This window comes from Acanthaster planci, linkage group LG20, assembly GCF_054643075.1.
Source record: "Acanthaster planci isolate LZ-2023a linkage group LG20, COTS_SCS, whole genome shotgun sequence".
Classification (NCBI taxonomy): domain Eukaryota; kingdom Metazoa; phylum Echinodermata; class Asteroidea; order Valvatida; family Acanthasteridae; genus Acanthaster; species Acanthaster planci.
In genome coordinates, this window is record NC_141796.1 from 2,094,512 (window position 1) to 2,110,131 (window position 15,620).

The 15,620-nt window shown below is 44.7% G+C and overlaps 1 protein-coding gene across 1 annotated transcript in view; it reads right to left on the minus strand.

The window, feature by feature from the left end:
* The window catches only part of LOC147795833 (uncharacterized), a 30,229-nt gene that overhangs the window by 3,124 nt on the left and 11,485 nt on the right, over positions 1 to 15,620 (minus strand). Inside the window, exons 4-11 of the mRNA XM_087130801.1 lie at positions 7,239 to 7,515; positions 6,020 to 6,205; positions 4,687 to 4,853; positions 4,004 to 4,166; positions 3,211 to 3,365; positions 2,356 to 2,494; positions 927 to 1,127; positions 471 to 631 (exon numbers count right to left, since the gene is read on the minus strand). Of these exons, the coding sequence (XP_086986927.1) occupies positions 471 to 631; positions 927 to 1,127; positions 2,356 to 2,494; positions 3,211 to 3,365; positions 4,004 to 4,166; positions 4,687 to 4,853; positions 6,020 to 6,205; positions 7,239 to 7,515 (1,449 nt within the window). The remainder of the gene's footprint in view (positions 1 to 470; positions 632 to 926; positions 1,128 to 2,355; positions 2,495 to 3,210; positions 3,366 to 4,003; positions 4,167 to 4,686; positions 4,854 to 6,019; positions 6,206 to 7,238; positions 7,516 to 15,620) is intronic.

Genomic DNA, 15,620 nt, shown 5'->3' on the forward strand with positions numbered 1-15,620 from the left:
GTGCAGTTCGCTCGTGCAAATCGGAAGTAAGGGGCACAAGCACCGTCTCTTTCCATTACAGTTTGTAAAGGAAGTACAGAGGACGGGCGCAAAGTAACAAGTTTTGTTCAGCGGACTCTTACAAACTTTACAACTTCATAAAGAGTAATGAAGCACCCCGTCGTCGGTTCAAAAGAGCCACGCTGGTCTGGAGTGCTCGTTTTGTTAGTAGCGACGCGAACGCAACGCGTGCATCGCACAGTCGTTCGTGAAGTGAAGTTTCCTACCAAAGGAACCTCCGTTGCTAGGAAAATCACTCCCTCCCTTGTTCCAGCTCGGGGCCCAATATGCTGTACATGGCTGCACTTGAAAGTCCCGGCAGGGACAGAACAAACGCGTCTGTGGGAAATGGCTAGGGTTGCTATAGGCAAGGGCAATGTGTTGCACTTGTTATCGCCTGCCGTAGCGGTAACTTCTGCCTTGCCATATACCTCAGTGGCTGCACGGGTTGTCGCCTTAGCGTCTCCACGACCTCTTTTGGCGCGAACCTCTCCAGCTTCCGCTTGGGCATCTGCATTAGCCTCACCCCGTTGCTGACCAGGATAACGCCGGGCGACGTTCGGTCCTTGCTGGCGTGCATCAAGGCGATCTCCTGGAGCGGGGTGGGTCAGTTTTGGAAATGAATTAATGAGTCAGTGGGCTGTTCCTTTCTTTTAGATTGGTAGAAAGCAGCGCTGTGGTCATACAGAGACAAAGTTTCATTAGAAAGTCAACATTGCTACAAAGTTTTTCACTGCATTCTTCGAAACGACCAATTGGCAACATGAAGCAATGTGAATATCTGTGGGAAACTAGTCTTGTAGTCATGAGCGACTCACACCAACGTTTGAAAAGACCTGTTGAAATCAAGGCATTGAGGGTGACAAAGGGCGGGGGGGGGTAATTACCGTTGTGTCGCCAACTCTAAGTTCGCCAACCCGCATGAAGCAGGTGTCTTTGTCAGTGGCTTGAGGAAGAGTCTGTCGCCCACCCTCGGTGAGGCCACGTCCTGCTTTGGGAGTTGGTAGCGTCTTGTCCCCGTAGGCTTGGATCGAGGCGTCATGGTGGGCAACAGAGAGTTCAAACTCTTTCAGCATGGTCACCTTTCCCTATGGAAACCAAAGGTGTATCAGAGTTCTGATTAGCTTTTGGACTGCAAATAGGGTTAACCTTTAGTCCGGCTCGTCATACTATCTCGAAAGCGAAGAGGAGGCAAAAGTGGGGCACATGTTCGTATTAAACGTATAAATTAAAACAGTTAAGTGCTTGGGGTATATTTTGTCTCTATCTCTTGCCTTGTATACAAAAAAGTAGGTCGAGCTTGCGGTTACGAATTGCTTCAACCACACTGCGCTGAGCAAACTACTCACTGCTGTAAACAAGCGAGGCTTTAACAGAGAAATGCCCCCGTTGGGAACCGGGTCAAATATTTATATATATAAAAAAACCCTAACTTGCAACGCCTTTGTATGGAATAGAAGCCAATTTACCGAGCCCGAATACAAATGTGTGGGTTGGGTCCCTTCTATTGACGCCAGGGAGAACAAAGGCGGGCATTGCCGAGCAAGCTTTGTATTCGGCTAAGTAAAATGGCCGTTAGTAGATTCATTGATCTCTATAAGCTGATTAAGGGCATTGCGAGTCCACTTTTTCTATATAAGTCTGTGGTTCAAATACATGATGGTAGGCCTATTACCTGAATTTTGCAACAGTTGAGACGCCATTACGTCGTTTGGGGGCGCAAAAGCAAGCTTGCTTGCGTAAATGATGTGGTTATGAAAGGCACTAAAATTGCGGGTATTCTTTTGGTTCGAATACCAGCTATTGTTTCGTTTCCCCTTTTCAGGTTCTTTAACGTTGGAAAGGTTTAATATTGAAAGGTAGCCTTGAAGTTAATTTTAGTTAAGGACAAAAGCTCACTTGAATGCGTCTTCGATCAGGTAAATACCATAATATCTTTCGAACCCGTTCAAAAGAGGGCATTTCGTTGTAAAGGTATGAGACGGAGAGAACCCCCCTGCTTTGTGTTGGTCATTGTCTCGCAGGAATCTGGGGAATTCCTTTCAGACATCTTGGGGGATGTGTTAAATAACAATAGTCTGGAATGTGTATAGGGATTGGACATGTTGGGGGGGGTACCCCTCGGTCTCATTTCTTGCTGGGTATATCCTCCCTTGTGGATAATACATGAAGTTGATTAGTCCGCAATAAAGTGGCTAAAACAGAATTTTACTCCGATCAGCGGGATACTGTCCATCTGTCGGAATTATTTGGGTCAGTTTCATTTTTTTTTCAAAAAGCTGCCAAATCTTTACAGCGGATCTTCTTTTCACTCACGTCCAGTATGAAGTAGATGGTGTCGGTATTGGCCGTGTTCCGCTCGATCACGCGGCCATAGGCTACCTCTTCGATGAAAGACTCGAAACAAAGCCGCTCCAGATCCTCGGGCGGGAACTGTCGGAAGATGGCCACATTCCTGGCGGGGATTCAAAGCAGGATAGTTCAAGACATCGGTTTAGAAGAAGAAAGTGCAATCTTCAGAGACAAGGCGCAATAATGGAAGGAATATGGGTTTCAACACAAACTGTCAATCGAAGTTTCTGCGAGGCAAGGTGACATGCAAGGAAGTGGGTTTTTGGGATTCACAGCAAAAAACTTTCGTTGTCTAATGTGGACAACAGAAATATCGAACATTACTCCAAGTATTGGGTCTTTTGTGAGCCAACATGTCCTTGCAAAAGAGGTTCGTCCCGTCGTGTATCGGTTACAGTGTTTTTCTACGGCGACTGGTTGCTCCAAAAACCTGAGAAACTGACAAGTGTAATAGGCGATTCATCGCTGTGTTTAGGAACCCAATCAATTTTGCAAGCATTTTTCACGCTGGCCAATCATCGGCTATGTTATAAATGACGTAACGGACAAACTAGCTTGCGTCAGGGCTTCTTTGCACGTGGTGCCTTCATTTGTTTTTACAGGGCATTGCTTGTGACTGAGCGAAGTCAAAAACCCAGACCTTGAAAAACCTGCACACAAAAAGCCACTTTTTTTGCATCACGTGTAATTGTCAAAAGAAAAAAAAAACCTTTCCGAACGGCAGCTTTCCATCACCGCTTTTTCTCTTGTTTGTGTTGATGAGTCAGATGACTCGAGTCGGACTCAGTTGAGTCGTTGACACGAATCATTTGCCCCCACCTTGCAGCCGAGATTTTCTCCTGGAGTTCCTTTTCGAAGATGTCCGGGCAGAGCTCCAAGAAGGTCTCTTTCTCGATCTCGAAGAGCTCCGTGGTTTCCCGGCAGATGATGGAGGCACGCCGCGTACCGCTCCCGCCTCCCAGAAGCGCCAACTCCTGTAGCAAAATAATATTCCTTTACATTCATGTGATATTTGTAAGCAGATGCTAAGGGATACTAAAGTTGCTTTGCATTGTGTTGTCTTGCATTGTGTTACGTTTTGTTGGATTGAATTGGATAGGATTGGACTAGATTAGATTGGATTCGATTGGATCGCATAGCATGTGATTGCATTGCATAGCATTGAATTAAACACCGTGCGGAATTAATAGTTCCAAAATTCCAAAATTTGTTTGATATCTCTAGGGGTAAAGAGCGATGGATTACTTCCAGGGAAAATCTCGGTTTGCGCCAGATGACCCTGCTTCAACTGGCAATCCTGGAGGTTGGTCCCTTTTCCGGGTCAAGTTATGACCCCAAAAGGGTCAAATATGACCTAGAAACGATCAAATACGACCCAAAAGGGAGTCATATTTTGACCCGGAAAGGGGGACCCAATTCGAGGTCAATCTGACCCGGGAGTTTTAAGAGTGTATCACTATAGCCAGAACAATATGCCAATCATTTGTAAAGCTAATTAAAACAAAGACACTCACTTAATATTTTCTTAATGAGGGATACAGTGCTTATGCATATCGCCTTGACAAAGCAGCACAAGATAGGTCTAAACTGACGTCGTTATGACGTCACGTACCCCGAAGCTGGCACCCTTCTCCATGACGTGGGTCTTGGAGGGGGTCATGATCCCCGTCTTTGCATCCTCGATGTCTATTTGCACGAACACAGAGCCGGAGAAGATGAAGTAGAAGTTGTGCCCCACGTGACCCTGGCGTAGGATGACACGCCCCTTCTCGCAGCTAAGGAAACAAAATTATACTAGTCTAGAATTTTAAACTTTAAAGATCTAGTCAGATCAGATCAGATGAAGTCAGGTCTCGTCACGTCAGTTTGATCGGTATCGAAGTGAATGGAAACAATTCAATCAAATCGAAAGTCGTGTAGAATCGATTCGAACCAAATCCAGTCAAGTTGAATCGACTTGAATCGATTCGAATGAAATAAAATCAAATCGAAATGAATCAAATCAAAGTGAAACGAATCGAATCAACTGAAAACAGATGATATTCGCCTGAATGAATCCTTCACTTGTAGGGATCGATTGAAAGGCAATCGTCAGCAAACCATCCCATTCGCGTTGTCTGAATAATATGATACCTTCCACAATGACCGTGAGCGCGTTGTCGAAGGATGACGGGCCCTATTCTTGTTTACCTGTTTGCAGGTGTGTTTATATTTGGTTGGTTTTCATTCTTCACATAGCACACAATGGGGTCAAGTTGACCCAGTTTTACGGTAATCTTCTCGTGTGACCCTTACCAGCTGTAGGTCGCCGCCCGGCAGATCTCCATCCGCATCTGATGCGTAAACTTCTCAAAACTCTTCAGGTTCTTTAAGATACTATATAAAGCCATGACGTCATCGGGCGTTCGGTCCCAGGGCGGCTTCAGGCCGATTTCCCGGGCCCAGTTGGGTACGTGGAGTTTCTTTAAACGCCAAGAAAACAAAATCGTGCGTGAAAAACATAATGACATGATTAATTCCTAAAATGGAACCTGATAATGGCAAAAGTTAGCATTTTACAATGCAAGCAAAACGGAGATGGAAGACAAAAAACTTCTAGCAAAAATACATTCTTATCTTGGGGAATAAAGCAGAACAAAACTTCGTGCGGTGAATCTGAAAGTTGTTAGACACGGACACCTCAGTGGCAGACAAGCTGACTTTTGTTGTCGTCCCATCGCGACGGGAACGTTTTCAACTAATTTTACATTATTTTACCAGGGTAGCCCGTCAGTTACACACGTTAGTTATGAAACAGTCAGCAGACAAGCGGAAACACTGCTTCTTGGTGTTATCAGATGACCACACCATAGGGTGTTATTTTAACACCGCTCACCTATAAGTGTTACAATGCACTTAAAGATGTTGAAAGTAACACCAAATAACACCAACATTTTAACACCAGTGAAAAGGAAGTGTTGGTGTAGTCCTCTGATAACACCTGGGGTGTTAAATTTAACACCCCAGTTGTTTTCAGTGAACGAGGATGAACATTAATTGCCATACATTCTTGACATTGGTAATAGTGCACTTCCTTTTAGTTTTTTTTTTTAATTTTCCCCATTTCTTTTTACCTTTCTTATGGGGGCCATTTTGACCCCAAAGCTCCTTCATCCACGCCTGATGGTAGAGCAAGTTTTATCTTAGATGCCCAAGTCGTCGTATTCCTTGTTTTTAAAACAATGCTGTTGCTCACAATCAGTGACGTTGCTAGGATTTTACTAGGGGGGCAAGTGTGGCACTAGGATCTTACAGGGGGCACCAACTTTCAGTGGTGTGTTGTTTTTGGGAGCAAGCTTTTTTCAGCATTGTTTAATCTCCATTCAGCCGTTTTTTGGAGGGGGGACGCATCTGGGGGAAACAAGGAATTTGTGGGGGGGGGGACATGCGCCCCCCAGGCTCCCCTCCCCCGTGGCTACGCCACTGCTCACAATTGCTCCGTTTTAAGGACGTAATTAGTGAAGTCCCAAGGACCTCATCAAGGTTTTTCCACCGTATGACATTTCTACCACATGATCTTTCAAAACGGTCAGATTCATTGCGGTCCAGGAAATGGGGAGGGGGGCTGGGGAAACCGAACTAGACTCACCGAGTACTTCCGCGAGAACTTCTCCTTCTCGAAGGTCAGCTCTTCCTCCATGGTGCGCGTGTTGTAGAAGTGGAGCTGGGCCATGAAGTTGGCCACGTTCAGATCCTTGGAGGACCGGATCATGCAGAGGGCCACGCGGGCGATGCGCCGGACCTTGGTCACGGTGTCAATGAACAGTGCCCTCAGCTGTTGGCAAAATATCATAATGTGGTTTTCGAATGTTCGACTTCCTGTCAAATGCAGAGGAAATCGACATCAGTCTGCGAAGCCCCGTTGAGCATGATTCCTCGCGCCCAGACATAGAGGGCGCTCGAGCATTCTCCAGATCGTGAGCGCGCGCGGAGCAACAACTTTGGGAAATCCGACTCCCTACAACGTGTCTCTGCAGGACAAGATTATTTACATCTGTGACAAACAAATCCCCCGTCTGGCTTATCGGGTAAGTTTCATCACAAAGCTGCAGATACCCTCCGTGTCGATGGTGGGTACCAGTAACAAAGGTGCAGTTCATGGAGAGTGAGTACTTCCTCAATTTAACTCACGTGTACAGACCTTTTCACTCATAAATTCATAATTATGTACGCATGCACACAAATAACCTTGGAGGCAAGAAGTGTGAGCGGGCCATTGAAAACGTACAGTGGGCGATTTTGATAATTTTGTCTCAGGTTTTCTGGCTTTGTTCAGTTTTGTCTGCAGAAAATCCCATTAGGCCAAAATCGTTTCTAGTATAACACAGCTCGAAAGGAGACCGGCTTAGATGCAGCAATCTCGTGCGCACAGGAAAAATCACGATTGTAAAGTCTTTTTACAGAGCACTAAAAATCCCGCTTAGATTGGAAACTGAAAGCCGAAACGATAAAAACTGCATTATTATGAACTTATTAGTGACAAGGTCTATTGCGCTATAGCGAGCTTTGCTAATGCATGAACTGTGAGTTACGCGACCAGGTCACCATCATTAATGCTCACTGCAGTGCACTTTGGCAATATTTTCTAGAACAATGGCTGGACACCATTTTATCGTTTTTCGTGAGGCAGTAAATTTAAAATCCTCCGAGAGACTCTTCAGTTTTTGGAGGGGGGCAGAGCTGGATAAAAGCAAAAGCAGGTGGTTCTGCAATAGGAGTGTTTGTGCCTGTATGCCACCCCTCAGTCTTGATGAGACTGTGAAAGGCTTTTGACTTTTGAACTTCAACTTTCAAGGTGCGACACTTACCCTCAACCTCCTCTTTTCTGGGTCCTCGTGCATGTGCGCCATGAGCCTGAGCCCCACGTTGACGTCGGCCAGGCTTTGCGGCGCCTGAGGGCGCAGTTCCACCTTGCTGTCCTGTCGGATGAGTGGTGGGGTGGGCGAGCGGAGGCTTGCGGCGTTGGTCGTGGACCGGCGCACGGCCAGGGGACCCTTGAAGCTGACCTGCGACGCGGTGGGCGAGCCACCGGGGGTGTCTGTAGACTGCGCGCGGTGCAGACTGGCGTTCACTATCGAAATAGATCTGTACAATACAAAAATTAAAAAGGGCATCCATTCTTTACCGGTGTAAGCAAGTTATGAATCCAGCAGTACAAATGAAGAGTGTAATCATTCAGCATTCACCTTGAAATATTGGACCCTTATTTATGTCCACTTGCTTACGGCCCTCGAGCTGGACCAAGAGAGGGCGCTTAGCAACAGAGGCTCATTTGGTACTAACTCATCGCTGATTTACGAACGTTTAAGAAACGCCAGTGTTCCAGTCACATCGCTACCAGCGTGATACTCCCGACCACCGCGGCTCTTTTCAACCAATGACGGGTGCTTCTGCTCGAGGCAGATAGTATGTTTGCCCGCAAAGACAAACAGGTGTTGAGGATGCCCCGAGCCTTCAGGAGAGCGCTGTCTTATCCCATTCTAAACTCTAGCATTCTACCATTTTAGAGGAATAATTCTCGCTCGAAGTTGCCCTCCCCTCAAGTTTCGGTGTTGACGAAAAACAGAAATATCAGAAAAAATAGAACAGGGTGAAGAAAGTAGGCAGTTTGAAAAGCACACATGAAGTGCCAAAAATCTCGCACCTTATAAGGCTCTTATATTATAAGGTCTGCTTTGTAATACGTCACAGTCGTGCTTCCCTACGAGTGACTGCTAAAACTATGGTTGGCCGTCAGTACAAAAGTAAGAGAATAATTCACGAAGTGTTAGAAATCCTGCACAGTTATCTAAGCACTAGAAAATAATACACGTACTACTTCGTTTTAAATAAAAATGTAACTCTCTTTAAAATTAACGAGACAAATGTACATTTCAAATGAGGCAAAATCGAAAAAATCCAAATGGTATTTTTTTTCTGCAAACTTTGGCCGGCCATACAAATCGTAGGCAAAGAGTGGTCTATAGTGCAACAATACAACTTTATACCAAAAGTTGCTCAGCAGGATTGCACCTGTTAGTTTGTGTTTTCTTTACCCAAGTGCTAACTCTGCTCTAGAAGCGTGACACTGACGCATTCATTTCCCCCTTACAATGATAGCTTTCCCGACCGCGGAGCAATATTGCTCTTTTTACATTCGTTGAAAACTGTTTGCTCTGTCACCAAAAATTGTTTACACGGCGTAATTGGACAAATGGAAAAGCTCAGTGGGAGAGAATATTCAACACAACAGACAAGCAAAAAGTGCTTTATTAACGTAAACGGAGGAGAGCAGACGGTCGAACACAGCGGAGAAGCCCGAAAAATCTTCGGACAGAAATTTCATTTTCTTTTTAATGCAAAAACAACAAATCGGGCTGCTCCTATCTCATCCTGTATGTTTTATCATTACTTGCAGTCTTTAATTCATTTTTAAATGTTTGCTTTTTAGGAGCTATTAGATTCAAACATAGTGCACTCGTCTGACGAAGAGTTGTTGTTTTGTTTTGATAGCGCTTTCAGCAACTCAGGCTATTTGCGCCAATAACTATACGTTTGTTCATACACTTTATTAATCAGCATCATATTACGGAGTCAGGAAGAAGGTCCAGTTTTAGAGGCAGGAGGAAACCGGAGTACCCGGAGAAAACCTGCAAGAGCGAGTATGGACTGGAAACCAAATGCACTAAAAGCCTGGGCCAAGCGGGGACTCGAGCCCGGGCCTCATTGGTGCAAAGCGAGGAAAGAACCGTATGCTAACCTGCTCCCCCTCACGTGATGAGGTATGCGCTTCCTAATACTTTTGCATCTCCAGTCACTTAAAGGGAAAAAAGACGAAATGAACTAGTTTGTTCAGAAACGCAATGAATGATTCTCTAGCCGATTTCAAACTGGCCTTTATCAGTCCCTTTGGGCGCGCATGCGCAATGACCCCACCTTAACTATAAAAGGTCAATTCCTTATTGTATCTTCTTGTTAATAAAAATACAAGAGAGGGCTAACTTTTTAACTTTTTATGTAGCTTGTCCAGGGAAGGCTTCTGGCAAAGATCAGCTGGGATGTACTTAACACAATCACTGACAGCCGGAAATGTTTCGATGTGGAGAACAAGGCTAAATCACTCACGAAGTCGCCCCCGCCGACGCCTGCACTTTCTTGCTCGTCACGGCACCGTGACCAGCGACAACCCGCCGAAGGGTAAACCGTTCATTTCTGCTTTCGCCGTCACTCACGAACTAAATTAAACCACCCACACGGCGGTGGACGCGTGATGACTGCCCGGTACTTCAGGCAGGCTAACAACATAACGCGAACTAAGTTGGGTTTTTGAGACTCCAACGCTGATTTTGTACCCGTATTGCGAGGAAAGACCGTTCTTTCGAAGCTTTTTGGAAACTGATTGCTATAAATTCCCATCCGCTTCGCGTAAGAACTTAATATTTTGGTTCACTACAGTGTCAATGACATTGGCGGCAGGTAGACGTACGGCGTTAAGTTTACAATGCCCCTTCTTATCAGAAGCAGCGCAACAAAGATGTGTTTGCTCAGCGTAATTGGATTATTAATTCTTGACGAAGTTCTGCAAAAGTGGAGATCAATTTATGAAAAAAAAATTCAAGAACGATGGAGGATTTTTTTGTTCTCAGTTTGATGCTTGAGGGAAAATCTGCAAGGAAAGAAACGACCAGTATTTGTGAACATTTGCGAAAGAGCTAAACAAACCAATAATATTCGTCCAGAGGTTGTCGGCCTTTTATTTTCCTGAAAACGGGAGATACTCTTCCCGTACTTGTCATGTGACCACGGGGCACCGAAAGATCACTCAAAATAGTTTTGGTCTGAAAATTAAACTATGCAGGAACAAGAGACAAGGGGCAGTTTCAGGGCACCAGCGGGCGCGAGGCCTCCCTAAAAAGAAGGCAGTTGTGGGGGGAAAATAGTGACAAGAAAGGCATGTTTTGGTTGATTTCATTTCCCTTCCTTCCAAAAGTGTGTGAAAAGTCCAAAAATGTAACCTCACCCCTTGGAAAGGTCATAAAAGGCTTCTTGAAAAAAAAATGGTTTGGATCCGCCCTTGGAAAGGTAGCCGTGGCCGCTGCTTTCAGACACAAACTTTGCCCGAGTAAAATGGGTAGTGTGAAGAAGCCCGTTGCTTCGGTAAAGATTTTTTGGGGGGGTCAGAGTTTTCAACAATTCCTAGAAGGAAAAGTTGTCACTGACGTCTGCACGGAGCTTCCTGTGAGAGGTAACTTTGTCACAGCACTGACGACGCGCATGCAGGCGACACCCTCCAGTTTATTGGCGCAACGTAATTGCGGTAATGTTTTTCCAAGCCTCGCTCGCACTTTTCTGTCAATTAAAAAGCAAACTAGCCGGAGGTGTAGATATTAGTTTTAGCCAAATGTGGTTCTAATTATTCCTCAGAAAATGCCACGGGGCCTGTGATGTTTTCCAGCAAGCGCCCCACAAAAAGTGCATCTTGAGTTTGAAGGTTTGACGGCTAAACGTGTTCGATGTCTTCATGACAGTCAAGGAGTTCCTCTGTCATCAGACAATCAGTTTTGCATGCAGCCCCAGACCTTTGATTCTTGTGTAATGGGCGTGTCAAAATAATTATAACCACGGCGTCGTTTTCTTGTTCTTTTCAACTAGAACTGTTCTCTTCATGCCTGATGGAGTTAGGTTATCTTGGCCCATCTCAAAGTCTGGGGGCGAATTCCGCCTCCAAGAACTCGGCTGTGGCTATCTCTATTTTCTGAAACTTGGTGTGGATGTGAAGGCGTTCCTTATCATTCCCAAACTGTAGTTCGAAGTCAATCAGACATAAAATTAAGGTTTTTATTGTCACGGTCAAGTTAAAGGCTACATGTGTGCTAGCCCCTCGTGAGCACCGCAATCGAAAAAGCAACACTATTGGCTGACCCGTCTCAGAAAACTTGGAAAGTGCGCAAGAACAATACATCTGATTTTCAAAAAACTGGTGTCATAATAACCACAACGAGTTACTCTAGAAACGCCTAAGGGCTCAACTCCTGAAAAAAAATGCACTGCGGAGATATTGGGAAAAATGTCGAGGGGGTTCTTTTGGGTGAAACAAACAACTGCATCATTCACGATTCTCGAATTAAGACACAGAGCGTAAAGAGAAACCAGTGTGTTCGGAGGTGTTAATGAGAGTATGGGGTAAATGGCGTTCTCTCGGCGAAATTGAACAGGTGTTTTGGCTACCGCATCCCTTTTGCAACTCGTTCAGGCATTTCCTTGACGGAAAGACCGCATGGAAAACCTTTAGCCCTTTCTTCGTTCTAATATCTTTATTAAATTAAGGGTCGTAGAGATTAGGGTTACCTCTTTTCAACTTTCCATGGGGGAAAATCTTTCAGTCGACAAAAATATCAAACACAACGCTGATTACACAGTTCAATCAAAGTGAGACCCTTCCGTTGGTGTCTTTGAGCTGAAAAAAATCATTGACGATCCTATTTTTAACGAGGCATGGGAAAAAAATACGCTTCGGTAAAGTTCTTCACCTGATCGTTAGGGTTCAAAACATGTCGTAATAGTAGAATGTTCTCAACTGGATATTTGACCCAGATTTCATAGCCGAGCAAAAAATCTGTTTCTGGAACAAGATTAAAATTTTCGCCGACTAAACAACACAACCAAATCATGTCGCAAATGATAGCCCAAAGATACCAGACTAACTAAATATTCTATGGTGATTTTCCTGCGGATTCTGGGCGATTTTGCCTGTCAGGTCTGGCCTCCTGAATAGCATGGAATATTTTCAGGAAGAAAGCCCAACCTGTCAGCACTGCGTCAAAGACCCCTCGCAAAATTGAACAGGGTGGGCTTTTTGTGTGTACGGTGTTATCAAATTGGACTAATTAAATCTCCTGCTCACGCGTGACGCCCAAGGCGGCGAAGCGTCATGATCACCGGGTTAGCGCCTGCCGCGCATGCAGACAGCCGGGCGATGCTTCGACACTCGAGAGGGGTCGGGTCGGTGTTTTCACCGGTGTTATTCCGTTGACCGATACTCCCCGGAGGATCTTTCGTTGGAAACAGACGGGCACGAACGTGGCAGCGGGACTTTACTTAGTCGAGAAGTTAAACAGGGCAGGTGGCGCTCTGGACAGCAAAACAAGCGGAAAACAGGCTTAAGGAACCACTCTTTAGGAAATAATTTTGGGGAACAGCAAAGAAATAAAAAGAGAGGGAACTTGGTGCAAGCCTGCTGAGCATGGATCGTCACGTCGTGCAAAGAGAAATACAAAATTCATTTGTGTTTGCTGGTCGGATGTTAGAGATTGCTTGAGGACATACAAGGGCAAATATTTCAGCTAAGGTATTTTAATTACTTAGTGAGGGAGAATCGAAGCATTAGGGAAATACTTGTAAGTAACAATGTCCGACTCTTGTCCCAAAAGGCCGACTCGTATTTCTTGCAAAGGCAAAAGTGATGCAAATTTGGCATCACAAAACATTCGCACGCGACAACGGCTCGAGTTGAAAATGCGTTCAACCTTTGAAAATAAACCGCGCAAATCTCGAATCTGACGTGACAATCAATGCCAAGCATAAATCAGCTTTTGCTCCACAATAGTTGACTATAACAGCCTTTCATTTCATAATCAATGGTTAATAACACTTCGGCATTCAACAAACACATTTAAACTCAGGAACATTTGAATAGGAGTTTATAAAAAAAAATCCCCCAACAGAATATAATGCTGGTTACTCTGGAAAAGTAAAAAAAAATCCGATTTGCGATAGAACTTTGCAATATTAACGACAGTAAAGTTAGTTTGATATTTTATATTGGACATTCTCATTAGTTTGAACAGGGAATGTGTGATTTTTCTCGACATAGTAGACATTCCCATAGTATTGTACAGGGAATGTCCAATGTCGTGAAATATCAGACGCTGTATAAACCTATAGGAATGTCCAATGTCAAATATCAAACTAACTTTACTGTCATTCAATTTTATCGTTACTTGCACACAAGTATTTTTTTAACGAGGAGCAGTACTATCATTTATCAGAATTATGCTAGCAATACAGATCCGGCCGGATGTACTATTTAAAAGAAAAAATATGCTCATAAGAAGAAAGAAAGGGGGAATTTGAAGCAAGTCTGTTGAAATTTGTGGGGTCGCGGAACCGAAGAGAATACGGGAGAAATTTACGCATCTGTGCCAAGGTCTAGATGGTACATCCTCAGTCGAGGTCTCTCACCTTACACCGACCCCGCACTGTGCGGACGTGCTCGCCGAACAAAGGCACGCCGACAAAATCCTCAAAGGAGTAACCGCGCTTCGTCCGGTCGGTATAATTTTTCAAAACACCGCATGGGCACATGCTGCCTTGGGGCTTATTTAATGCAATGTTAGGCCACGTAATGTTTGGAGATTATCTCCAATATTTTTCCCAGCGGACCACGCTCCTCATTATTTGTGATGCGTCACGAAAGACCTGAGACTCCTTTGTGAGATCGTCAGTTTTGCTGAAATTAACCGAATCCGTGACATTTACTATACCCTACTGTCTTTTCGTGTCAAACTGTTTGTAATGATTTTAGTATTGGTCTCAGTTTTATTTTTATTGCAAGACTAGAAATACTTTTGAGGGTTTGGCGCAACCAAAATGCATTGAAGTGATATTGGAGGAAATTACTACTACTGCTGCTGTTGCTGTTGCTGCTGCAACAGCAACAGCAGCAGCAGCAGCAGCAGCGACAACAACAACAACGACGACGACGACAACAACAACAACAACAACAGCAGCAACAACAACAGCAGCAAAAACAACAAGAACAAGAACAAGAACAACAGCAGCAGCAAGAACAACACGAACAACAACGACGACGACAACAACAACAACAGCACCAACAACAGCAGCAGCAAAAACAACAAGAACAACAACAACAACAACGACGACGACGCGTAACCATGTATCGGGATGACCTCCCTTTAAAGGGAAAACTCCGGACGCCATGCGATCGCTTCGCCCGTCCGCTGACGCTAGTCTCCTGAACCTGTTGTAATGATCTTGCTCCCGGCTCCCTGCGGACGTGAGTTGAAACCCGTTGTTTCTGTCCCACTCGGTCCATCGTTGGGTGTTTAATCTCCACAACCCAAAGTACTTGACCGGTGCGCCCCCAGGGGGCAGAAAGTCAAGGAAGGCAGGACATCATATTGGAACACTTGGATTTGTTTTTGGCGGTCGGGTGTCGACCCGAACGCGGACACTGTTTCTGACGCAGCCAACTCAGTTGGACGTCAATGTAACAAAAGAATTATAACAATAATAAATAAAGAACTGGGTTACCGTGTGCTCCTCTTGTTTCTTTCCACAAAACACAATTTGGATGACCGCCTTTGCCTTAGGGGCCTGTGTATAAACTCAGGGAAGTTTCGAAATGTACATTTTATTGACAAGCATCAGAAGATTGTTGCAGAGAATCTTTTGTATCTAAAAGGTCGCTAGCTGCCGATTTTCACGAAACTTACGCACTACGTAAGTCCGTGACTGGCATAACAAACTATGGGCTTTGGTTTCCATAGACTCTTACGTCTAGTGCAGAGAGCAACACAATCAAGACGCAAACTGCAACGCAGACAAATGGAAACCTGCCAAACGGAAGCGTCGCTGATAACGCAAATCAGCCCCAGACGGATCAGCAAAGTTGAGCCCGGTTTAGCTTTGTCGACTGTCTGCGTTGAGTCTCTGAGTAGGCCCATACAAACACGCACGCTGGCATGACGGGCGCACCGCGATGTTTCGCTCGCTTAGTACCACTCATTTTGTCCATTTTCTCCTTATTACTAGCACATGCAGCCCCAATCGTCAAAAAATAGCTGAGCATTAACAAATTACATCAAACTGGAGTATCAGTTTCGCTTCAAGAGGCAAGATTGCCACCTAAAAAAGGAATTTTTGCAAAAATTGTCTGAGATTCGCACGCCATTTTGTTTAATTTTTTGGGTAGAATGACGTCGCACTGCGTCTCTTCCGCGACTGTCTGCGTCTTGACGTCTTACAGACCGTGTGTGTTACAAATGACCATATGAAAACTAGGTTGTACACAGTCATTTTGGGTTCCGACGAACAAAGTGAGAATGAACGATTTGACCAGTTCATCGTGTTTGGTTAAGGCTAAAATTAACAGGACATATATGAGAAATGTAGAACTTTGAGTAGGTAAT